Below are 26,518 nucleotides of genomic sequence, written 5' to 3' on the forward strand. Positions count from 1 at the left end.
TTATTATTATATATATATTGTATATGTTATACTGTTATTGCAGTTTCCCTCTATTTAATTTGGCTCAAACAGCTAAATAAAATAGTTTATTTGGCTAAGAGCATGATGAGATTAAAAGCTTAGCAAGAAAGATTTTTTTTTTAACATTAGGCACTGTTACTTTTTGGAATCTCAGGCAAAATTTGCAAAGCTAGATCAAACGTAGCTTGAACCAGGAGTTAAGCTAATGCTTTAAAAGTAGAACTGCCCCTACATCTTCTGTGCTGAAAGAAAAACAAAACAACAACAGCAACAACAACAAACAACAAAAAACCCCCAAAACCCAGAAGCCCAAAGCCAACTAAGTATGTGCTCCATGGTGGGAAAAATAAGGTTGAGCAATAGGCACGCTGTCCTAGTGATCTACTGAAATTGATATCAGCAATTTGTCTCAGAGTTCTCTGCCCTGAAATGCCAGAATTGAGCTCTGTTTAGCACACTTAGCTATGTCATTGCCACTTATTCCACTTCTTCAGCTGCTTAGTTGCAGCAATAGAAATGATTTTCTTTTTAAATGGCAGAGAGCACCAAAATTAGCTTATTTTGCCTGTTGGAGCCTTTTTCCCTCCTGTACTTCAAAGCCTTTCAGCCTCACTAGTTTCCTTTCTTCATGTAAAATGTCAGTGTGGAAACTTCTAAAATGCCAGCAAGGTACTCTTAAAAGGTGTGAAACTACTTGGTCCTTCAAATGTCAAAATCAGCTACAGGGAAAGCTATACAGGGTATAGCTATTTAATGTCATATCCTGTTATGTCCTAGGAGAATATTCAACTGTGGAAAACCTTTCCTACACTGGCAGGTACAAAGGCTGAGCCATTATTTGACATTTTTCCACAGCTGACTTTCACAGAGCTTTTCTTGCTTACAACACTTTGTGACTTGTTTAACTAGGAGGTATAAAAGGTAGAAATGCTACAACATACCAGGCAGATAGAGAATGGCATTTGCCTTTCTGTATGTGGGATTACAAGGACTGTGTTTGAGCTGGGTTTGGAGTAAAAATCCTGTTTCTAAATCCTTGGGAACACTGGGCCATTTTATTAGGTGTGTAACAGTAATTCTTTTGTTTATGGGCTATATGAAAAATTATATTGATCATCCATTTATTAAAGCTTGAGTAGGGCTGAATGAGTTGTCAGGGCATCCCCCTGCCATGTTTTCTTCTGCTGAGTGGTGCCAAGACAGAGTGCTCTCGGTGATCAGCCAAACTGGAACAAAACCTCTGCTAGAGTCTCCCAAATACTGTCTCACTGCCATTTTCTCCTTAATTCAAAAACTCCCCCACCAACTGACCTGCTGATTTTTACTGCAAATTAAGTTTTTTCCTCTGTCCTCCTCTCACCAGAATATTGTTTGCACTCTGATCATGCTGCCAAATTCTGTCCCTGCTATTTTCTGCTTTGAGGAAAAAAAAACAAACGGGTCGGGGGGGGGGGGGGGGTGCGCAGAAGGAGGAAAAAAAGGGTGAGGGTGGGGAAAGAAAAAAAAAAAAAAAAAGGAGGGAAAAATAAATAAAAACGAAAAAAAAACCAGATAAAAAAAATCTTGAATCTTTAGTCTTGTGTTTTCTAAATAATTTATAGTTCCACTGGACTTCTCTATAGTGTTGCACTTGAAGCCAGACTGCATCATCCCTAAACCACCAGAACAATTCCATTGTTTGGCTGTCAATCCTCTCCTCCCCATCTTCATCCAGAAATCATAGCTGCTAATTTCTCTGGCAACAACTTGCTGTGGAGGTACACCTCAGTTCGTGGCTTTCTATGATTTCTGGTCTTTTCAGTAACACTGCTGCCCTGTCAGCCCCTCCTCACTGCAAAATTCCTTTTTCCTTCTTACGGGGAATGCTTTTCATGATTTTATTGGACCACGTTTTTGTCCCTTGTGTTGCTTTGGAAAACTGTTGCAAATTTTTATACTCACAATTGTGTCCTTGAACATTTTTCTAACCATTCCTCCTTGGGTATAATCCACAGAAGGCCATCTTCCAGATGATCAAATGGTTTCAAATGATGAATAAAGCTGTTATGCTGACAGATTCCTGCAAAGCAGCAGCATTTGCTGTGCTGCTGGGTGATCAAGTGTTCTTGATATTTTTGATATTTTTTTTTAAAAACTTGTATTTCCTCAAGCAGATTAGGAGGATGTTGCCTCATATGTTACGCCTATCAAAAAAGGAAACTAAACTAGTTTCTCACAATTTGTCCTTGATGGTGGCAAAAAAGCATAGAAGGAATTAAAAAAAAATATTGTTCCATAGTCACTTCAGGGATAAAAGTTGGACAAATGGACCAGAAATTTCTTGGATGCTTCCTTTCTGAAAACAATATATTTGTCCTTCAGATTTTAGACTTCGGTTTTCTACAGCCCTCAAAAACTGTCCACATTCCAGGTCATATCAGTGTTCAGATTATTACGTGCTGCAAGATTAATAAAGCCCTGTCCACCTGAAGAAATCCATTTTATTTGATTGTTCTCTACCCTGTTTGTCTAAAGGTATTTGCTTGTTAACTTGCTCTGGTTAGAGATAATCTTTTTTTGAACAGACTAAAACAAAACAAAAATTGACTACACCAAGCTTCACAGCAGCACATTCTGACTTTTCCCACATGGTCTTGAGCCTGCAGTTCATCTCCCTTTAGCCTGTGGTGCTGTCAGACCCTTTCCAGTGTTTTGGTGCCGGTCAATCAGGACTTGGTTGAGCCTGCTGCTCTCTGGCCCTCAGCCCTGTGGCAGCTGTGGCTCAGGGCCCCATTACCAGTGGGGTGAGGGCTGGAGGACAAAGAAAGGACACGCTTGGAACAAATTAAAGTCATTGGTACTCACGCAGATAGCGGCCACAGATTACAGCACAGACAAAAGAGCCTTTACTGTTAACTGCCTGCCAAGCCAGACTCTTCTTTTGGCCTCATTTCTCTGCCTAATATGGTTCAAGTGCCTGGTAGGACTGCAGGGAGGCTCAGCCCTGCTGGTTGCTCCTCAACCCTTTTCCAACATACAGCTTCCCCCTGCCCAGACTGTTCTCAAGGTGGCTCAGTCACTCCTAAATAGTTCACTGCTGTTGTGCTCATACAAGTGCCAAAGCTGTACAGCAGCTCCTCTTGATGTGCACGAGTTTTGTAGTGTTCATTTTATTCACACAACTTCTAGAGCTTCACGCAGAGATGTGTGAACAGACACATCAGCTGGGTAGTCCATGAGGATTTGTGGATGTCAGCAACACTGGCTTTAGCAGATGTATTTCCTTGGGTGATAGAGGTGTAGTTTGCACAGCCCAGAGCTGATTCAGCTGCTGTACAGAGTTTCTTCCTCTTGAGGAAATGTAACACCCAGCCTGAGTTGGGGAAGCAGCTGAGAGCTCTGCTGTCTCTAGTGCAGAGCAGATCTCCAAGCTCCTTCCCTTCTTGCAGGTTTACGGAGACAGCCCAGGAAGGGCTGTGATGCCAGCACACACAGCTGTGGCATTCCCAGCCCATTCAGCTTGATAGTATAAGGTTAAAATTAAAAATGATTTCTGAGGCCGCAAAGCTGAGGAACAGAACCTCAGCTTCACTTCAACCAGGATGTTATTTTCATGCTATTGTTTTAACCAAATCAAGTATAACTTTGCCTGGGTAATCAGGGGAGAAGGGGGGATGAGGATGATTTGTACTTTGATACATAGGCCTTGGAAATGAAGCTATTCTTTAGTAGGTCAGGTGAAACTCTACCTAATCATCATATGATAGATGACATAATTGTAACATTTGTTGGTAGCTGAATATTATTATTATCTTAAACCAGAATCATGAGAATCACAAGGTAAGATATTTACCAAAATTCATGCTTGGGTGTATGCAATAGAACAATGGGGGCTTAAGAGAAGGGGGTATAAAAGTGTATCCTTTTCAAGTCCTTGTTGGAGTTGGATTTGGGTCTGTACCCCGACTCCCAGAGCTCTTCAACAAAGCACTGCATATATAATCATTCCATGATTATGTTTCCCACCCTAACAAGCTGACAACCAGCCAGGGAATCGGCTCCTATCCTGCTTTGCCCAGTCCTGGAGCATGGAGGGGAGGAAGGGACAAACAGACCCTCCTTTTTCCTCTTTTTCTACAAAGATCATGCTGCACACTGTGTTGATAGCCAAGAGAAGCTGCACCGATGTTGACAGAAGCTCAGCTTAGTTCTCCTTTAAAGTTTCTTGAAAAGAGTAAACATGACTGTGGAGAAAAGTCTTGGAAAATCGAAGCAACTAACAAGAAGTAAAAAGGAAAGAATTGGAAAGAAACAATTCAAGATGTTTACATATATTAATTCATTTATTTATATTATTTGCTTTTCAGTGTGACACAACTTCTACATCACATTAATTCAAAATTAATATTATCTTTATTATCTACGACTTAGCAACTTTTATACACTCAGAAGTACCACTACTACATATGCTCTACCTTCCTCCAGTCTTTGAAATTAATGCTGAAACCACAAACATGCAGATGTAAGGTTTTAAAGTACAATTCTTTGGTCAGGTACACCTTCCACAGTAAAGGAATGTGCTCTGGTAGTATTTTACACCCAGCAGTAGCAATAAACAACAGCAAGAAAGGTGATCCTGTGACATTTTGCAGGAGTAATTACTATCTTAGCCTAACACAGCAAAACTAACATGTTTTGACAGACTCAAGATCAAAAATACATTGGTTTTACACTTGTGTTAGTAAACACCAAATGAAGTAAAACAACAAGTGGTTTCTTTGCAGAGAGCACCTTTGCTCCAGTCTGCCAGTGCTGGATAAGCAGAGGAGGGAGACAGGCAGAATGGTAAAATGGCAGTAACACTGCAGCACTTCAGCCATTGAACTCCACATATAAATTTCAGTTTTATTTGGCAGGATGGTGACTCTACAGATTGATCCAGAGCAGTAAAATTCCAAGTCTGCTACAGGCACTGAATATTCACCAGCTGCACACAGAAAGCCTGTGCTTCCAACACTGACATCCCATTCTGCAAGAGTATCTCCCCTTCCCAGCTTCTGCCATGAAAGATTTCAAACACTTGAGTAAAATCAAATTATATCCTTTAACCTTTTAAGGACATTATCTATATCCCCCATAATTCTTTTAGAGTTAGGAAATTCTAACATACAGGTTGAAATTATTAATGCTTTATGTTTAAAGTATACTAGCAGTGCAATGCTACAAACAGCTTTTGGCTGCATTTCTATGGCATGGGGTGGAGGGAGGTGGCTGAACCATTTCACCAGTGTGGCTCTATGGCAATGTCAGCCACATTAGTCCTTTTGGACAAAGATAATTCCTTTAAAAATTGCCTTAAGAAAGAACAGTTTCATTAAAATTAGACTTCGAACTGAAGTATATGCAAATAAAAAACATTGGCTGACACAGTCAGCATGGCTCAGTTTGGAACATGAAGCGCTGTGTGACTCTTGCTCCAGAGCAATGGCCTCTCACCTTCACATACCCATAAGCAGCACAATGACACAAATAACACTGCAAACAACACCCTACTCTTTTTGGGTTGGTATTTTTTTCTTTTTGCCTTCTGTGGGTACTCTGAAAGGCATGAGTTGACAACATTGCTCCAGAACTAATACTTCTGATTAATATCAAATAGATACAATACAGTCACATTTAATCAACTTTCAGTTCCAGTGCAATTTAAGTTAAATTCCTCCCCTTAATATTTTTAAACTTATTTTTAAACTGTAAACTATACTAGAAAGACATGATAATTTTAATAATTTCATTACTTTTTATCTGAAGTTGCCTGTGAACTTGTATGTAACAAAATCAATTACATTTCTCTGTCAAATTACCATTAATTTAAGATAGGGCACAGACTTCAAGTACTTGAGGACAAAGTCCACTGCCCCCAGGGCAGACAAGTGAGCTACTAGTTGAAAGAGGTAATCTCCAATGACCAACAGGCTGCTAAAATGTGCCTAAGAATCTATCTGTTCCTATAAATTAACTGTGGCCTTTGGTCAGTAATGGTACGATTTACCTGGCAAGTTTCTGTAACTCCTTCTTAAAGAATTGAATTGAGAGCAGCATTTCAAATGGGCAAGTAGTCAAACTGCAATGAGCTCCTGATTGAAAATAATTTCGTAGGAATCCAGTTCTTTAAGTGATTTGAGGCTGTTTAACACGGGAGAAGAGTGTGCTACTTGATTATGGACCAGCAGGAACCAGCTGCTCCTTAGTCAGGCAAAAAGTTGGTAGAATTTTCTAGTCTTTTGCTCTTGTGGAAGGAGCAGCTCCTCATACTACCTGAAATCCTTTATTTAACTCAGAACACACCTAAAAATTATGTGGCAAACTGAATATCCTGCCATAATTAGCACTTCTTAAAACCAGTTTTTCTCTTCCAAAGCTAGAAGCAAGTTCCAATAAAAAAATCTTTTAAAAAGTATTTCATTACTCTTATTAATGAATAGAATATGCTAAAAACGTTTGGATGCTATAATCACTACCTAACACTCTACATACAAAAGCAGACATATAAAAACATAGCACCTGACCTTGCTCAGGTGAAAAGAACTGAAAGTGGTTTCCTGGATCATGGTACTAAAGGCACCATGGTATTTAAAACACTTCACAGTAAGCTTCAAGCCTAAAGACCAGTTAGGCTGCCTCTGGTAGCCTTCAGTAAAAAAAGATCAGCAAAAAACATCAAAATTCTAATCCCCAAGATTTATCACAGCTCATTAATTATTTTGCAAACACTGTCTTAAATATTAGGAAAGCTTGCCTCTCTTCTCAGTTTTCACTCAGATATATGCATTTCCTATATATGCTTGTGTACAGACAAAGAAAGACAGCAGACAATAACTTTTACTCCTTGGTATCCTGCCAAATGATCAGTTCACTCTACTGCCTATTCATCTTCCTTGAACATCAGTGACTAAGAGCTTGTATAATCTGTTTCAAAACTGAAAAATAAAGGTAACAATTGTCCTTCCCAGTTACATGGATGACCATTACAACTGCCCTAAAAATGATGATTTGATACTGTGTCTGTTAGTTCTAGAAAAGTGCAATGTGTAGAGGGCATATTCAAATTACAGTAATTTTATTTCCCTCTTTTGGAATAATATACATTTGAAAATTAAATTATTAAATTACATTGGATTCAGCACACCTGACTCCACTGTCTTGTAGATTTTACTCAGAAAGACTTCCACCTTATCATCACCCAAGTGACAGATGTCCAAGATGCAGATAACATGTTTGCCATCGAGGTCCTTTGCTGCTTTTACAATTTCATCTAGAAGTTAAAGAAAGGTGGTTTTAAAAGGCACTTGCTGTATACTCTGTACACAATAAAAAGGTGTACAGAATTGACAATGTTTTCAATACAGTAATATGTAGATGGTCAACCTTCTTTCAGTGAAAAATTTTTATTCATAAATTCCATCACTAGAAGTGATAACATCAGAGTTAGATATGAGTTTGTAGTCTGGATATTAAAATAATGTCTCCAGAGGATGAGAACAGCTCCAGCAAAAACTCTCTTGAAAGTTTAGTATTACAGCATTTTACTAAAGGTGATGAAATAGAATTCACATCTCTTTCACTGAAGAGGTCTGACCTACACCAGATATTTCTATAGAGGATTAACTCTTGCACTGAAAGATAAACCAAGAAATGATAAATGAGTAACATCAGTGAAGGGCAGTCTCACCTGAAAGACCAAACGTGTCACAAAGCCTCCCACTGCTGGTGGCCTTCTGCTGGCATGCAGAGATACAACTCATACAAGACAATAATGTATCATTCTGAATGTCTTCTAGCTGAAATAAGTGGGGGTTGTCAGGACAAAACAGTGGAAGAAAAGCCACATCTATTGCTATGTCATGGTTTATACCTGTTGAAGAAAAATATTTTATGTTAGCAGAAAACTTCATATTCAGCCCATCAGCAACTTTGTGCACCACTTCTCTTTTTTTTTTAAACAAACAAGTGCACTGATTTTTATTTCCATGCTCTTTGTCCATTAGTTCATAACTTGTATCTAAAAATATGTTTCTATATAAGATTATACACAAGCACACTCAAATTAATATGATGTTATGAAATACTATGGTTTAAGGCTAACAATGCTGACAGTTTAGAAAACATTAAACCTTGGAAGCCATTTCACCCTCCTTTTAACTTTATCTGCAAAGGTAGAGAAATTAACTTTACAACCAGTAGTGTGCAATGCAGTGCTACTTTCATTTTCAATATTGTACTGTCAGTCCCAGGATTCTGAAGACTTCAAATATTCAAACACCTTCTCTGCAAATGTCCCTTAGCAAATAATGAAAACTTTTAAATAATGGGAAATTAACATGAGCATTGTTAAGCATGGCAATTTCTGTCTCCTCTTAATGGGAAAACAAAATCAAATTAATAATCCTCAATAAAGCTAGCAAACAGATCTACATCAACTTGCATATTCATATTTTAATAAATAAAAAAAATCAATCAACTGAGACTTCATGTTAACTAGAAGCAGCATGGAGCAGTTAATGAGTATGGCTAAAATACAGCCTTTCATTTTCTGCAACTGGAAGAGGGCAATTTAGGAGCAACAGAATGAACAAAACAATTCAATAAGATTAATGCTGAAAAGAAGTATTTGCAGTTGTCTTTTTCCTTTTAAGAACACTAACTTGTTTCTGATAAACACCTCTCCAGCAGGTCAGCTGACAAGTGCAATTGAATAATTTGCCTGATTACATCAGGTTGAAATAGTGAACAAAACCTACTTTTAATTGAAATAATCAACAGTTTAAGGACTACACACATTCTTCAAATAACACTCGTAAGGCAATACCAAAACCTGAAATTATATGAAAAGTGATACTAGAAACAAGATATTCAGGAATTTAATTGAAAGGTATGTTTAATGATAATAAAAATTACCCTGAATGAGAACTCTAACAAAAACCTAAAATATCAATAATTTTTCAAACCTCAGGAAATACTCAGAATCAAGTCATTCCTTTAGAGAAATCCATTCAGTTTCTGATGAACTCACTCTGGTCCTGCTTAACATTTTTTTACAAGGCATACTACTTACCCAGAACTGTCACTTCGTAATACCCAAGGCCATTAGCACTTTTAAACTCATTGATGTTTTTATCTGTCTCGGCTTCTATTGGCTGGTGCACTGCTGCATGAAGGTTGTACTGTTGCATAAGTAAGTCTTTGTGCACATAATCAAATTTACATGGGATACTTTCTGGGAAAATTTTGCTGTGATGAAAATAATTCATTAACTTGTCTTTCACTTGTGCCCACAGGTCACTCTGCCAGGAATCACAAGTTCTTCCAGTGTCTTCAGTTTCAGGTATATTACTCACTCCTTCTTGATCTATTATAAACACAGAAAATCCTTAGCTGCTTATATGCTTATATAATTGTATCATTCCTCTGTTATATAAGAAATAATTTTCATTAGAACATTTCAATTATGAAGACCTGGCAGAAATTAATACGGCCAAGAGAAAATGCAAGCTCTTATGCTATAAATTGCTTCTGAGATACTAAACTAACTTAAAATTTGTATAAAGATACACTGAAAATATATTGCCCATAATGGGAAAAAAAGCCAACGCTGTCCTTTCAGCTATCTCTTAGAACACAGCAGGGAACACTGAGTAGAATGACATTGATGATACATTGCTACGGTAGTTCCCCAGAGGCTGATGCAGCCAGATGTGCAGAGGAACTGTCTTAGCAAAGGTTATAAGGATATCTTTGTTGCCTGGTTTGAACCTGCAGAAAAGAAGTAGTCTTAAGCCTCCTGAGGTTAATGTAACAACTATTTGCAACGTACCTGTGCAGTACTGCAAACTGTCTGACACAGCCTGGTCATTTTTATCTTGCTCAGAATGTCCATGTTGATAATCATCTAAGCTATAAAAGAAAGTTACAGTGTGTATGCATATACATATGTTTATTTATCTTAAACCTAATTAACTTCAAGTTAATGCAGCAAAAGACAGATTTCCAGTGATAAATGATATGAGCTCAAGTGAATGAGCTGATTCCTTATAATGACAGTTGTATATAACAGCTTGACACAACGAGACCCTACGTGCTCAGGAAATCAGCGTAGCAGAGCTCAGGGCTAGCCCTGCCCGATTCCTGGCCTTGGGAAACGGATGGGGAAGGGTTTTACACTCACAGCCCGATGTCTGCTGCCCTCTAGAGGCACCTGGCAGAAACACCGCGTGTGACACGGCCAAACATCACAAGTGACCAACAAGTGAGTGAGTGACTCGATCGCAAAAACCTGGTGCTCAGCATGCGGCTACTCTGTCCTGTCATCCCCTTTAGCACCCAGAAACACAGCATGAATGGAGCCATGCCACCACTCCAAAATGACAGAAATGCCAAATCTCTATTTTCCTGTGGACAGTGTCCTGCTGTAACGATCAGTTCAATGAACCAAACTAGGTATTTGTTAAGATTTCCTTTTTGTAACCATAGTTTTGAATTAATGGTAAGAAACTATTCTTTACCAATCTCTGATAAATTACCTAGGGTATTATACAGGAGAAAAACAAAAGAGCCACGCAGCAAGCAAAGATGGTAACATAAGCTCTGAGGCCCATTTATCCTTTTCTTCTTTGATCCATTCCTCTTATTAGAATAAAACTCACCGTGATGTCTGAAAAAACTTAGGGAAAGGACTATCTTGATTATCTTGCATCACAAAAAACTGCAACAGGTAAGACTTTGTTAAGGTACCATTAAAATTCCAGACTACCAAAGTAGTTAATAATAACTACAAGATACAGACAGTAAAAAAGGAATCAAACCCGAATATCTTGTTTAGTGGACCATACTGTATTTCATAAGGATTTGCAAGATTTTAAGTAATTTTTTCTATTTTATACTAGGGTCTAGCTTGAAAATTTCATGTCAGCATTTTGTAACAAATGAAAATATCTAAAATAGTATCTAGTGAAAAGATAAAAGGAACTACACTGTGGGATTTGAGTTTTGAAAGCGTATTTTACGAAATACATTCCCATCATGGCTATATCATCACTGAAGTGACCTTCTTGTGATGTCCAAATCTAGGCACAAAAGAATCCTCACTTTAAGCAGTATAACCTGCACAATTACTACCTAGAAAATCAATTTTCATTTTTGAGATTTGGACCTGTCAAATCAAACATAAAATGAAACCCCAGCACAGTGTTAAGAAATGCTTGCTCAGAAACAAACATGTCAAGTTAGATACATGCCAACTTCTCTCCTCATTACAGCACAGGATTAAACCAAGTCATATTGCTGACTAGTGGATATTATGGAAAGGGGATATCATGGTTTTTATTATTTTACAATTACCTAGTTTTGGAAGTGAATAGGCTCTGATTTAAAGCAAGTAGAGCCTCAGGAAAATATGAAAAAAACTTACCATGATTTTTCCCCACTTCTTTCACAGATCTGTAGCTGGACAATTTCTACCTACCCAACACATTATTCCTCAGGCCTGCTTTGTGCTGGATGTGTAAACAGCCTGCCTCGAGCTCGGCTTGTAAGGGAAACTACTTGTCTCTACACACAGGCCATTGAGAAGTATGAGGTTCTCATACTTCTTTGAGAGCCATTATGTCTGAGATGCACCTGGGGCCACTCAAATCCTTCGCTTACTGCGATGTGCTCCTGCTGCTCTACACCAAAACATTCACGCTCTATTTTGCCCATGCCAGCCTTAGAAGAACTTGTGCCCTGCCAGATTTGCTGTTTCCAGCCTGTGCATCCTTTGCATAGATGCACACTTAACTTTCAGATTTATTGCTATTCAACTTGTCAGTCATTTTTATTTTAAAGTATTGTCATTGAAAATAACGTCAATCAAAATACATGGCAGATCAGTATCTTCAGAAGCTATTGGGAAAATACGCATGTCCCATGCTTCACACCTATTTCCTAAGCCCTGGGACTAAATGTGATAAATGAAATTAGAAAAAAAATAGTTACAACTTGCAGCTATACCCAAACAATGCAAGCAAGTAAACTGCCTCGAAACACCACCACAAAACATCTCACTCACTGATAAAACTGGTAAAACTTATTTTATAGACTGGTTTGAAATGGACTATCTGTTCTGACACCATTTCGGTAAACACATCTACCACAGCAAGTAACAGAGAGACCAAACAGCCTTTTATGGTAACTTGACAAGTCTACACAAATTGATTTTTGGTATCTTCTAACTTCTCCCTGTCAAATTCTGATTTATGTGAAAAAGAGATGTGAAGGAAATATCACACGCTGCGAAACTTTTGGTCATACAAACCTCAAGATGAATTTCCCTATATTATAGAGTGCTCATTTCCTAGCTGTCACATCCATGGGAAGGAAAAAGGACAAAAGGGTCTACATGACAAAAAAACACAGAAGTGAAACTGCAAGAGTAGAAGCATGCAAACAAGTTCACTTCAAGCAGTATGGAGTGGGAACATCTAGTGCAGCAATTCCATGGTAACATGCTAAATCGACAAAGATTAAAATTCCACGAAAACTACTGTGCTTTTTTCGGTTCCACATAAAAATAATCCTTTCTGAAGTTCCTGATCTTTCCTCATTCACAATCACTTCATTCTCTATAAATTAAACTACTTTGGAGTAAATTAAATGCTTAGAAGTACCATTATTTGAAGATCTTTACTAGCAAGGCTATAAAATCAACAGTAATACTAAATTGCCCAGTTTCTTTGTTCTTTCTGAAACCCTTAAAAATCAGGTAAGTTGCCTCAGAAATGCAGGAACTGTAGCTGTCAATAAAGTCTCAAAATGAGCTCTTACTGCTTAAAAAGCAAAAAACGGCAACCATGTGCTCCAAATAACATACAAAAAAACTTGATGCAGAATAGTTTAAGTTAGAATATGTACTTTAAAACACATCTCTACTATTAGAGTCAATAATCCTTGTGGGCCCTTTCCAACTCAGAATATTCTGTGAAATATGTAAAATTTGTTAAAACTACTGTTGCGATTTCATCAACATATTAAAGTATTTCAGTGACAGCTGACATTCTGCTACATCTAAGGAACAGAAAACAATGCAATTTTAAAGTATGTCAGCTAACTTGCTATTTTTCTTTGGCAAGTTGGAGAATTCAGCACAATTCTAGAGTTAGTTACAGAAATACATGAGTTACCTTTGAATTATATAGAGTGAAACAGCTTTCCATAATCCAACACAGACTTTCTCCTCCTTTAGCTGGGGTTCTAGCACTAATGGCATAGAGTGGACACACAGGTAGCGAGGAGAGTAGCAGATTGAGAAAAGCAGAGAACAAAGTAAACATGCCTTAACTTCTCGCTTCACCTATAAGAAATGGGGAGAAGACATTCTTCCCATCCTTCCCCCCACCCAGGAAAAAATGGAACATTTCTCAGCAAGCAAAAGAAAACAGGATTCCTTACAGCCAAGGAAAACCTCCTGATTTTCCTATGGATTAGCACAAGGGCCTGCAAACTCCTGCACCACCTGCAGAACTGTGACCTTAAAGCCAGGTGGTGCTTTTAACAAACAGCTGCAAAGCCAGGTAAGCATTTCTCCTAGAAAACGCCTTTCTACCAAAAGGTCTGGGAAACAACAGACACGGGTTCAAAAGAGCCTCATTTATCCCACAGGAAAAGCTGTTACAAATTAGCTTCCAATAAGTGTGTTTCAAGAAAACAGGCAGCCTGGTAGGGGAGCAGCACCAGCAAAATAGTCAACAACTGTGATCAGCTCCCTCATTACTACTCCTGCCCTATTCCTAGTAACATGATTCTTGGGTTTAGGGGGGAAAAGGAAAAGATGTTAAAAGTAAACCAAAAAGGCAACTGAGCTGTATATGTAGTCATGACACAAATCCAGATCACTGCCAAAATACACAAACACCCTAAATTACAGACACCAAAGAGTTCAAACATTCAAGTTGCTCATATTCTGTCTGGAACAGGAGACAAGAATTTACGGCTCTTAAACAAAATGCACAAAGGAAAGTAGCTTATAGCCCCTGGTAAACAAATAAAAGCACTCATTCAGTTTTCTCATTAATTTCACTTTTGTAGTTATTTCAGTAGGTTCCAGACTTGACAGGGCACTGGATTTGAAATTCCTATCTGGACTTCAAAAAACCCCCACCTTCTCTGGATCCAAACAGAGTTATGCAACAGCTGAGTGCTGGGGAGTGAAAGGAGCCAGGGGAGCGGCTTCCTAAAGACAGCTACACTAATACCTCTGTTACATCAGGGAAAATGCACAGCTCAGCCACAACCAGAAAATCCATTAATTACCATAATGAACCTCTGTTATTATATATGCCCTTAGTAGTAGCAGTATCAATATAAAATGTTTAATAACACACCCAAAATTTTGTTTCAGATATATTTAGAGTCAGTTTGGACGAGTGAATAGAAAACATAAACTCTACCCTGATCTGTTCGTTCATTTTAATTCCTTAGAGATTCCTGATCTGTAAAATTTTTACTTCGGAGTATTTTTGTTTGATTATTGCAACTATTCAACACAATTAATTTCACATGACTTACCCAAGTTTTCTTCTTACAGTCCGTGTAAAATAGGGGCAAGATGATACAGGACTAACAGATGTACCTCCCCTTAAAGTAGGAAATTCACCATTATTTTTCAGTATCTATTTAAATGGAAATTCACAAAGCAAGGGACTTTGATGTTTTTCTTTCTGGCAGAACTTAACTAAGACACTCAAATGTTGGAATTTTTCATATGGAACAGAATTCACCAACTTTGTTGTAACACTGCCAAGACAGAACTTCTATTTACCAACGTTTTCTTAATACTAAATTTTCATTCAATCCTAATTATATTTTATTTAATTTCTCCTCAAAATACTCTAAATATCCATTCTCTTCATACATTATGACTTACGGATGTGAAAAGTAAAAGAGAAAAATAAATCCTTTGTAGTATGAGAAATCCACTGCAAAAAAATCAGATGTGACTGGCATGACTTTTGAAACTTTCCATCTGTCAATGTATACACCAGGCTTTCAATAGTGAGTATGTGTACTAGATTTTACACATATCTTGCAACAAAGGGCAGTCTTACACAAGTAGTTACTTTTCTCTTGAATCTAACACAGTTGTATCAGACAAATAATAAGTTATTTTGAGCCCTTAAGTTAGCACACGACCACTGTCCACTTTCCTTTCTGCCAGCAAGTTACAGCTACATGCAGTACACTCCATTGCCCAGAAATCAAAAATAGGGTGGTTTTGAAATTAAAGAACAGGTATGCCTGATTCTGCATTTTCAGTCAAGATATGTGATTTCCTCATACCACTGTAACTGTTGTTTATTTCACAGCTAGGTCACTAAACTACATTTCATTCAAGTATTAACTACTTCTATTTCAAATCTGTGAGCTTAACAACAAAGTAGTATAAATATTATTCAGAAGAAAGCACTGTAGACCTACTGTAATTAATCCTTCATTATCACGGACAGTGTAACTGTCATCACCTGATCCTAGGAAAAGTATGTAACTATATTTTAAAGATTCAACTATATATGCTTTTGAAGCTTTCTCATGTATCCTCTACAGCCTGGGCTCTGGCCTAATTTCTGAAAATGCTTTTTAGAAGATCCACCACATATTTATGAGAGAGCTTACTGTTCTGCATATCTTCTGCCTCTGCTTCTCTTGACTGAACTCCCCTTCGACAGCAGAGCTTGGTGCTGATGCTCCCCAGGAGTGCAGGGTGGCTCCAGAAAAGACTCAACTTCTTCATTTTTTCCCGTGTCAACACAGTCTTCTTTGGACACAGAACTTCCAAGAGACTGAGAAGTATCTTTCTGCAAAAACAGTAAATTGTTTCAGTACTTTCAATACACTTGAAGCTATTTCTATCAACTCAAAAACCTGCAAATTTCCAACTGTCACCTTACATCTAGCAGATATTATTTTATCATGCTAATAAGGTAAATTCTGTCTAGAAAGTGACAAGTGAGCACATTGCAGCAGTTGCCTCTCCCACACTCCAATTTTCATCAGGTTATCAGTCACACTAGTAACTCTTAAACAGTTACAAGTTTTACAGAGGACTGCCAAAATACTTTCAGAGAAGCACTGAATCATTGCTTTTTAAAATTTTGCTCCCAAAAATCAGATTAAGAGACAATGTAATCAGGTTCTGAACTCAAATGCAAAATTCACAGTGACAATTAAAGCTGCTTTGGCATTAACTCTCACACACGGTACCTGGATGAGTTCCCCTCCTCGGGCTTCTTCAGTTGCATCACTATAGCTGATGTATCTTATGGCACTAATTATTCCCTGAACAGCAATTCGCTTGTGCTCTCTGTAGTGCAGGTCTTCAATCTCTTTCCCTATTTCACCTATGGGTTTCAAAACTGATTCAACTGCAAAAAAGAAATTTCCAGAATCAAGTTTTAGAGAAACATAGTAGCAAAATCTCTGGACACAAGACGAATTTTTTTAAACTAAATATTAAATGGATTTAAATTTAAGATTTAAATAATTCTAAACCTTTTTGTTATCCACATCACATGGAAAAAATTAAAATAATAAACATTTTTAGCTCATAAGCATCCATTAGCATGCATTATCAGACACCATAATTTCTGTTTCAGGTGAAATTTCCAGTTCAAGGTACCCCTCAGAATAACTATTTTGAATTTTGATTTAGCAGAATATTCAGAGTAAAACTTCTGGGTACATGCATAACTCCTGTCAACTTCTACAGCTCTCCTGCAGCTAACAGTGTGATATTTCCTGTGAGGTGAGGATTTAGCCTATGAAACATTTAGTCAAGAAAGGGAGATTTTCTTGGAGTAAGGCTGACTGAAAAAGGCCACAAATCTTACAGGTATTTGATATACGATACCTTCGTTGTTTTTACAATATTTCAAAAAGCTATCAGGAGGTCGTGGAAAAGGGTAATAGCCACCAATGACAGTTTTCTTTATTTGATCAGCTTCACTTTGTGATTTTGTCCACTGAATGAAGTTTTTCACTTTGGCATCCTTGGTGTATGGCTGGCCCTTGTGCCACCCTTTAAAAACAAAAATAATCAGGTATCAAAACCAAAGCAGCTTAATGAAATTTGTTCTAACTTTGCAACTCCCCTGAACACTACCTAGAAAAAACAAATCAAGAAAATCTTTACTAGAGAGTACAAAAGATGTCTTTTGTCAAGAGTGTTTTACAAAGTTAATACCTTGAATTTCTTGACTACACTTGCATTTGACACCTAAAGTTAGACCTTAAATAACAGAAAAAATCAATTGGCAAAAAAGCACCTAGAATAGGAAAGCTGCAAGTGTTTTTTTTACATTTTAAGTAAGTGGTAATCACCATTGCTACCCTATCAAAAGATTAACAGCCTGAAAGAATTAGTAAATATATGTCTTAACCTAGAAATACTTTTAACAAGATCAACCCATTTTAATGCCTCACAAAAATGCCATTTGCCTTTTCCTTTTCTGCAATGATGTTTCATTATTACCTCATAGTCTGCACTAATTATTTTGTTGTAAAATGAAAATACCCTTTCCAAAGAAATAACGCAAGAACTACATAAAACTAGAACTAGTTTAAGTTACCTGTAATGAATATTTGACTTTCGTTTGAAGTTGTAAGGTAAACTGTCTTGGAAGGATTCTGAGGGAGGCCCTGGATCACTCTCATCTGTGTACAGACCAAGTACGTCACTGGAGAAAAAAAAAAACTTCCGTTTTTCTTTCCTGACAGTCCATTGATTTTAAAATGGCATGACTGACACACACTGGATTAATTTTATTAAGTCCTCTAAACAAGACAATTTAGTTCTTGACCCTATAAATGTTTCATGCATGTTTTGAGTCTCCATTATAAATTACCATATGGACACGCAATTAAACCTTCAATTTAATTTCAGCATAGATATTACAACTAAAACATGAGATACTTCACTGGGTAGGGTAAGAAGTTGTGTTTCTTAAGGATGAAAAGTATAAAATGAGAAATTATGACATGCCATTGCAAAACTTCTAAACAGAGCTCAAACTCACTCTTTTGTTAGTATCTCAGTTAAACACTGTAATGTCATTCTTTCCCACTTCCCCAGAACACCCAAGATGAATGCAGCCATATTCTTAGCAGAATATGTGCAGCTGGTGCTGCATCAAATGATATAAAAAAATGCATATCAACACCAACCAGTGTTAAAAAAAGGATAAGTGCTTGGAGGAGAAAAAAGGTAAGAAGAAATACTTAAAGCTCTTTTAAAATCCTTCATTAAGGATTCCCTAGTCTGAAATTTATTACTGTTAGTTCATGAGACTAAGTGTGATGTGTTAGTTATGTGTGATAACTAACACAGCTGGGTGATGACTGCCATTTGGGCAAAAACAAATGAAGCTTTTCCACTTTCATCTCTCTCTTCATTCAATCCTCTTAAATAATTTCGATCCAGAAAAAAACCCAGGTATTTTGAGGTCAAGAGGAGCAAGAGATTTGACCAGCTGCTGTCTTTAATTGCCTCTGATGCAAGAGATGTTGCCCAGGTGCTTCTTAACAGAAATACCTGAAATGAAGAAGATCAGAGGAGCCCCAGGCCCAGCGGTCCATTTAACTGCTTACAGAAACTGACAGACTGCAATTTGTAAGGGTTTCAAATACTTAAACCATTTTTCATCCTTAAATTTTAGTTTCTGATTAACTATCTTCTGCTTGAGCAGATAAATCGTGGCATTTTTTATTCAGTGGCAACTAATCTCAGAATTAGAAATTTGCAATGAACTAGAAAAACATTATAAATAATTATTAGTATTATAGAGAAATTAATACTTGGATGAATATGCTCAAACACATCTGGCTGAGAAGTTGCAAACAATTCCAGGATGAATGGTTGGTCTGAGGTCCCATCAATGGCATGCGCCCAACGATAGAGCCAGAAGTCTTCACTGTGTTCTACATAAACAAACATTAAGAAAAAATGTATAAGCATTTGCTTAGAAATTTAGAAACTATTTGATAAATTCTGAAAGTCATATTTATAGAAAAACCTCTTTTTCTGGCTCGCTCAGCCCTTCCTACAAACGTCACAAGACCAATAACATCACAGGAATAATTGTGCGGTAAGTCATCCAGTTCTGACCTAAAATCAGAATAGAAGAAAGCTGGGTAAGCTTTCTTAGAAACTTTGCAAAAAGCATTTTCAATTAATATTCACTGTAAGATAGTGTAATTTAAATTCCAGCTTGATAACCAATGAAATTCTATTTTACCTTGTGATAAACCTATATTTAACTTCAGGTAATCCCCACTCTGGCTTAACCATTTCTTCTGGAATAATACTGATTTCAGTAGGAGGATCCCGAACATTAAGGCTAATTTCTGACAAAGAAAAAAAACGTCAGTAACATTTATAGCATGAATACAAATTATCATTGTCATCATCATCACTGTTTTAATAATAATATAACAGAAATAACAACAACCCATAAAGAAACCAGGGTAAAAGTTCTCTGAAACTATTAATCTCTCAGTTCAGTTTTTCATCAAATGAAAGAAGGGAATTCAGGTAGAACAAAGCAATTTTATCATCTCCATAATGTTAAACTTTCCAATTGCCTACATGAGCCAATTAGTCCAATACAGACAGTATTTTAACAGAAACTAATCCAACAACCATACTCATTAGATACAAAGTACTTTTTACACTAGCTTAGCTGTCAAATGTCAGTAAGATCTGAAACTGATGTGCAGACAACGAAGTAAAACAGAACTAGTACACGAGAATTTCCATATCTGATGCCAGTTCATGTAATTATTAACAGGCTAGAAATACACCATGGCCATAGTGGAAAACAAAAGGTCTTCTCATGCCTATTCTACAGCACCTGAAAATTTTAATTTATTAATCAAACTCTTTAGATGCTAAATTACAAACATGGTGGAGCACTGGGGCAAGCAAGGTTCTTCAACCAGGTTAAAAAATACAGGAAGAATGGCTTCAGCTTCTAGAATACCCTATGGTCTTATAATAGGACAAATCTTGCTGCTGGTTTATAAAAGACAGATTCTGATAAGGTTTCTTGGGTTTGAGTACGAGATTATGCAAATAATGCACCCAAAAAAGTAGTTAAGTAGGTACAAATAATGCCTACAACTGTTAATGTAATTACATCTGGTGCCTCACCCTGGTAGTGCAACATTAGGAAGGTGTTCTACCTCAAGTCAGACCCTCTACTTAGGGATATTCTCTAGGCTTCTGCTTTCTAGGAATGTATTTGGAGGACAATTGTGATTTTGCATATGGTCTTTTAGGACAGTATTGCTGAGAAAACTTCTTGAAACAGAACTTTCCCACACATCAAAACTATCTCTCAACTGTTTCATTCTTTTGAGATCAGAGGTAACTCATACACCCAGGTCAGGATTATACCCCAGGATGAGTCAGGAGCTAAGGTCAGTCTAGGCTGTCATCAGTGGCACACAAATTCAGTGATATGTGATGCTGAAATGTGCACACTGCCTGGCAGTGGAATTCAAGGCATTGGTACTAAGTTCCAACTAAAGATTTTAGGTTGTGAAACAGCACCTCTCAGCAAGCCCCACAATGCTGCAGCTGCAAACAGGGGCCAGCAATGCAGAGATCACTCCACAGAAGTCTAGGGATGTGCCTGAAGCATTAGTGCCTTGCAGGATTCTCTGCTGGGAACCCTTTAACACCAGGGACTTGATAATTCTCCAGATACCTTCTACAATATTGTACAATATTTGCAGGTGAACTGTTCTAAGGACACACTGGAAAGCTGGGATTTTGTGGAATTACAAATTGAAAATTAATGAAAAAAAAGTAATTGTAACTTAAGTAACAATTTCAGTGTAACTGAAACCTGAAATATTGCCCCACATTGGGCATAGAGAGAGATCTTTAGTGAGGTAATAAATAAATTTCCCTTCATCTGAAGAAAAAAAAGCCCTTAATGCAATGGAAGTTGCACCGATTTCATATTACAAATACTCTAGATTTTTTTTCTGGATATTCTGTTCTCCTGTGACTCTCCTCTTAGAGGACGAGAGTCACCATCCATCCATCCATGCATCATGGGATTATGTGAATTCATATTAAGACAAAATTCTCAGTTTTGTGCAAAGAACTGAGATTCTGAACATATTTTTGCAGTTTATCTGCGCACCACAGCACTTTCCAGAGGAGTGACTTCTAGTTCTTCCATTACACAGTTATTACCCTTTACATCCCAGTAGCTGAGTTGGCCATTTTTCTCTCTCTGTTCCCACTTCCATGCCAATAATGCTTGTAAGAAATCAGAAGTGCAGAGTGAATAAGCCTATGAAAATGCAGAGGTATTTGCCCATAGAGAAAGTCACCTTAGATAGCATATTTTAGTCTGTCTTCTTTGCACAGGAAGGTGGTGTGGCAATTATAATTTTTTTCAGGGTTAGCTTGTAATTGTCATCACCTTCCCTCACAAATTTCCATGCCTGGCTTAACATTTCTATCTCCTGCCAAGTCATCACAAATACTTAAGACATTGATATCTGGTTTTAGTACAAATATTTTTCAGTCAGGGAAGATATTGCTTCTGGCATTGAAAACATTGCTTATTTTTGTGCACTGTAGCAACTCCATTAGGAAACTGTCATTGTTGATAAGTTGTAGACACATCACCCTTCACCAACATGCATATTGTTTCAAGAAGTCATTTGAATTTTCTGAATGTTGACTGTCATTTTGTTATGAGCATAAATGCACAAAGTGGGAAAGAGTTCATATAGAGTGAAGGAAGAGAGAAAATGACCCCAAAGTTGATAAAATCCAGTTTGAAAAGGTCATTACTGTTATATTGCAGGACTTGTATTTTTGTAGTACAGCTCCTTTAAATATCTGCTACAGTAAACAATTGGCAAGGAAGGAAATGCTTTTTTGTAGCCAAGGAATATTTTTCACACACACACTCTCATGGTGGTGCTATTTCAGCACACAAAAGTCATCAATGCAACTTTTTATTCTGTGGAGCTGTGTAGATACAGTGGGCCCTGACAGTATACACTAAAATCTGAAGTCAGATGAGGTTATAATGTCCTTCAATGACCTGGAAAAAGGTGTGAGCAGTTTACAAGTCGTATGTGTATTATCAAGCAGGAAGCAGAATCTGATTAGAATTCACTACCAGAGGCCTATCTTTATATCCTCAGATCCTGATATCTCGGATTTTTTTTTCTTTATTTTTTAAATACAGGTTTTAACTAATTGTAGTAGTAAACTCTGTAGACATGATTCAATATAAACAGGGAACAGCAAGAGTCTGGATGCTCAGACACCTTTCAGAGGTATTAATTAAGGATTTATACCTTATCAACTAGTCTCAGGAATGATCACTTTCTAATTTATTTCTATGGGAAACTACTTTGCCCAGCTGTATTTCATTGATTCAAAACAGGTTTCTGCAATACTTAACCGATTGTAGCAAATCTCTTCATCTGTGAATCCCCTGGGGTGGGGTGTGTTTTAAAGGGGTAGCTGGTTTTGATGGTGTACTTGGTGAGGAGGAGCACTGTGCCAACCTTCATGCTGTGATACCACTCAGGACACAGCGAATTCCACAAAACCATTGACATCATGCCTGAGCCATCAGCAACCTCAAAGTAAGCCTGGAGGAAAAAAAGAGACAATATACAGTCATCTTATTTATTATCATTCTGGAATGTATTTGTTTTGGATAATGTAACAGGTGCTGGACTCATAAACGACTTCTCTGTTACAAATGGATATAGAGGATGTTCCAGAACTTGTACTGAACACTAGAGCTGAAAAAATCCTCAGTTTTGAACTGGGCAAATGCTAAATCTGAAAGTGAACAGATCACTGAGCAGAAAAAAAGATTTTTAAACTAACCCACCACACCTCCAGTCTCCTTTTCCAAGAAGTTCGACACAAAATTATCACAAGTTAAATACATTAGAAAAATCATTAATAATTTTACAGCAAAATAATCTATCTGAAAGTCACTAGATGAGAGAATCAGAGCCTAGAAATCATTCCAATATTTTTTTTTTTTAACAAGACATACTAACTCCAACTGTCAAAGCATAGAGAACAGAAATGTTTAGGCTGTTAAACTACTAAAACCTCAAAGTATCTTTTTCTTCACAAAAAACTCAAATGAACTACAGTAACTGAAACACATCCACTAAAGTTTGTACATATATGATCATGAAATTCAGCATTTCCTGCAGAGAGTTCTGCATTTTTGTGAAGGCAGCATTTTCTATACAAAATAGGTATAAAATAACTTTATGGGCTTACTATATGGGAAAATTATTTTCAAATATCCTACAGCAATTTGTTTGAGTACATTTATCCCTCTTTACCTGATAAGGCATATCCATTTTTTTCTCTGGTTTTCCATAGTACCTTAATCTAGATTTGTGAAGGATTCTCACAAGAAGTGGATGGAAATGCACTCTGCTTCTCCATGTCATTTCCAGATGACCAAGATTAGTCAGTTTGGAGACTAAGGTTGAGGGGTGGGGAAAAGAAAAGACAAAAAAAGAACATTCATGACTGAATATGTAAGTTTTCAGGAGTAAAGCACCATGATGTCACAATTATTTTATTAATGTTTCTAACATTTTAAAAGGGTCATTTGCTGATACCATTCACCAATAAATTCTGTTATGAACTATCTGCACCCGGCATAGTTTTGTTGTTATTGTTTGTTTGATTTTAATTGAGAGTGATGACAAATTTTAGACGACACAGAAGTGTTGTCAGATGAGCAGAAGGACTATTACAGGTGTCAGCTTACAGGGAAATCACACTAGTGCAGAAGTCCTGTTAACACCTCTCTCCTCACCAGGCCTCATGGCCCGAGCCCCTCAACACTGACCACATTGTGGGTAGCAGTTTCTACGTGTCAGCATCCTGCCCCACAGATCAGCCATGAGACTACCACTGCACCCAGTGTTTTCAACACCTCAGAAGACGAGGCACAACCACTATAGCTGCATGTTTCCAGTCAGTGTTTCCTAGAGATTAAAAAACTCTCTCAAAGCAATAGAGAATCACAGGGGCTGCCTTCAAAGGGGTAATCTCGTTCCAACACTGTGCCATGGGAGGGACATGCTGCACCAGACCAGGTTACCCAGAGCCCCATCCAAGCTGGTTCTCAGTACTCCCAGGGCTGGAGCATCCACAAGCTGGCAACGCTGGGCAACCTGTGCCAGTGCCTCACCATCCTCCCGGGGAACAGGTTTATCCCACAGGAACAGGTGAACTGTGACACGGGCAGCACATTCCCACTGGGGCCAAACAGAGCTAGACGATACCAGGGAGCTCAGCCCAGCCGCACAAGTAAACACGGAATCAATTCGGTTGGAAAAGACCCCTAAAATCATTGGGTCCAACCTGTGACCAAACACACCACCCTGTCAGCCGGGCCATGGCACCAAGTGCCACACCCAGTCCTGCCTTCAACACCGCCAGGGACGGTAATCCAACACCGTCCTGGGCAGCCCGTCCAAATGTCTAATCACCCCTTCTGTGAAGGAACTCCTCCTAACGCGCAAGCTAAACCTTCGCTTAAGACAGACTGTGCGCCCTTGCACTGCCGCTGCTCGCCTGGGAGAAGAGCCCGGCCCCCAGCCGGCTGCACCCTCCTGTCAGGTCATTCCAGAGACGGAAAAGGTCTCCCCTGAGCCTCCTCTCCTGCAGGCTGAGCCCCCTCAGCCGCCCCTCACAGGACCTGCGCTCCCGACCCTTCCCCGGCCCCGTCGCCCAACAAAGGGCCAAGAGCGGCACCGCCCCTTCCTCGGGGCGTCCCGGGGCTACTCGGGGCATCCCTCCAGCACCCCTACCGCCGCCTCCTCCGGGCTTACCGTCCACATCCACCGGCACCGGGGGCCTGTCCCGTACCCACATGTCTCCATAGGGATCCTCGTTGTTCCAGAGCGGCAGGTAGTGCCTATTGTCCCCGCGGAGGGGCTGGAGCGGGCGGTGCCCGTCGGGCGGGGTGCGGGCGGCGGCGGCGGCGCCCCCCGCCCGCTCCAGCGCCTCCAGGCAGAGGAAGCCGCGGTTCAGCCGCTTCTCGTCGTAGCGGTACGAGCAGCGCGTGAGGCGGAGGCGCGTGCCCGCCCGCAGGTGCGCGCGCTGCACGAGCCCGTTGAGGCGCGGCGCGAGGTGGCAGCGGTGCCGGCGCGCGCCGTCCGCGAGCGTCACGTCGTACCAGTACTGCGGGGGGGGCGGCGGGCGGCGCCTGCGCCAGGTACCGCTCCACCGCCACCACCGTCACGGCCGGCGGCTCCGCGGGCGCCGCGCTCAGCTGCGAGGAGCCCTGCACCTCCTCGAACAACCGCTGCAGACAGACGGTCCCGCCGCCCTCCGCCGGGGCCGCCGCCCGGCTCTCCTCGGCGCGTTCCGGGGTAGGGTCCTGCATGACAGAGTCCTGGTCGCCCCTCCCGGGCGAGAGCCGCGGCCCGGGGCGCTGCCGGGCCCGGTGGCGGCGGCGGCGGCGCCGCGTTCCCGCTGTCATGGCTGAGCAGGGGCGCCGCCCCCATCGCGCGCGCGCGCGCTTGGGGGCGGGGCGGGCGCGCGCGCGCCGTTCAAACCGCTAACGGCCGGGGCGGGGGCGGGGACAGCGACATGGGGACACGGGGACACGGGGACAGCGACACGGGGACACGGGGACACGGGGACAGCGACACGGGGACAGCGATACCGGGACAGGAAAGCGGCGACCGGGGAGCAGCTGCGGTCGGGAGCAGGGACGAAGCTGAGGCCCGGGGAAGAAGCGGCGGGAGAGGCGGCCGCGGGGTCGCCGGCGATAAGCGGCCGGTAGCGGCGGCGGGCGGCCCCGGGTGTTCCTCCGCTAGGCCGGGGCCGCGGCTGCTCCCGTGCTGGCTCCGGCCTCCCTCGTGTGTGCGCTGTGGCGGTGCCCGGGGGCTCGGGGGCGCCGGTGTCTGAGCGCCCCGTCGGTGGGACAGAGGCCCCGAGCAGCGCCTTGGTCCCTGCCGCCCTCAGAGAGTGCCGCGGCACCAGCTCCTGGCTCCATTTAAATGGATGCACAACACTCGTCATTGCTTCTTCCTTGCCATCAGAGTGTTCCTAGTTGGGAGAGTCTTGTTCCTGCTTCTAATATTGTATTTGCGTTTTTCATAGTTGCAGTGTGCAGGCAATCATAATCATCTTGCCATTGAAACAATCTACTGAGTCTTGTTTCTTGTTCCCATCTTCAGAAGAAATTCTTGCTAGTGGTTCCTAAGTGTCTGATATTTATACTGTTGATGCTTGTCCCACTCCAACTATCAACTTCTTTATCATATCATAGAATCAAAGAATGGTTTGGGTTGGAAGCGGCCTTAAAGACCATCTTGTTCCAAACCCCCTGCCATGGGATACTTTCACTGATACCCTAAGTAGCCCTGTGAAAACTTACTGAGATCAGGAACTTTGTGTTTG

General features: G+C 39.9%; 1 protein-coding gene across 1 annotated transcript; it reads right to left on the reverse strand.

The window, feature by feature from the left end:
* Nucleotides 1-4,324: 4,324 nt before the first annotated feature.
* Nucleotides 4,325-25,592, reverse strand: RADX (RPA1 related single stranded DNA binding protein, X-linked). The gene is given in 16 exon segments (XM_066339902.1): nt 4,325-7,312; nt 7,730-7,912; nt 9,113-9,406; nt 9,872-9,951; nt 14,599-14,667; nt 15,703-15,884; nt 16,291-16,451; nt 16,937-17,104; nt 17,655-17,762; nt 18,880-19,002; nt 19,098-19,189; nt 19,320-19,428; nt 22,521-22,713; nt 23,434-23,576; nt 24,940-25,300; nt 25,302-25,592. Coding segments are annotated over 16 exon segments (2,703 nt in total). The 3' UTR covers nt 4,325-7,166.
* Nucleotides 25,593-26,518: the final 926 nt, after the last annotated feature.

The sequence above is a fragment of the Sylvia atricapilla genome, chromosome Z, assembly GCF_009819655.1.
Source record: "Sylvia atricapilla isolate bSylAtr1 chromosome Z, bSylAtr1.pri, whole genome shotgun sequence".
Lineage (NCBI taxonomy): Eukaryota > Metazoa > Chordata > Aves > Passeriformes > Sylviidae > Sylvia > Sylvia atricapilla.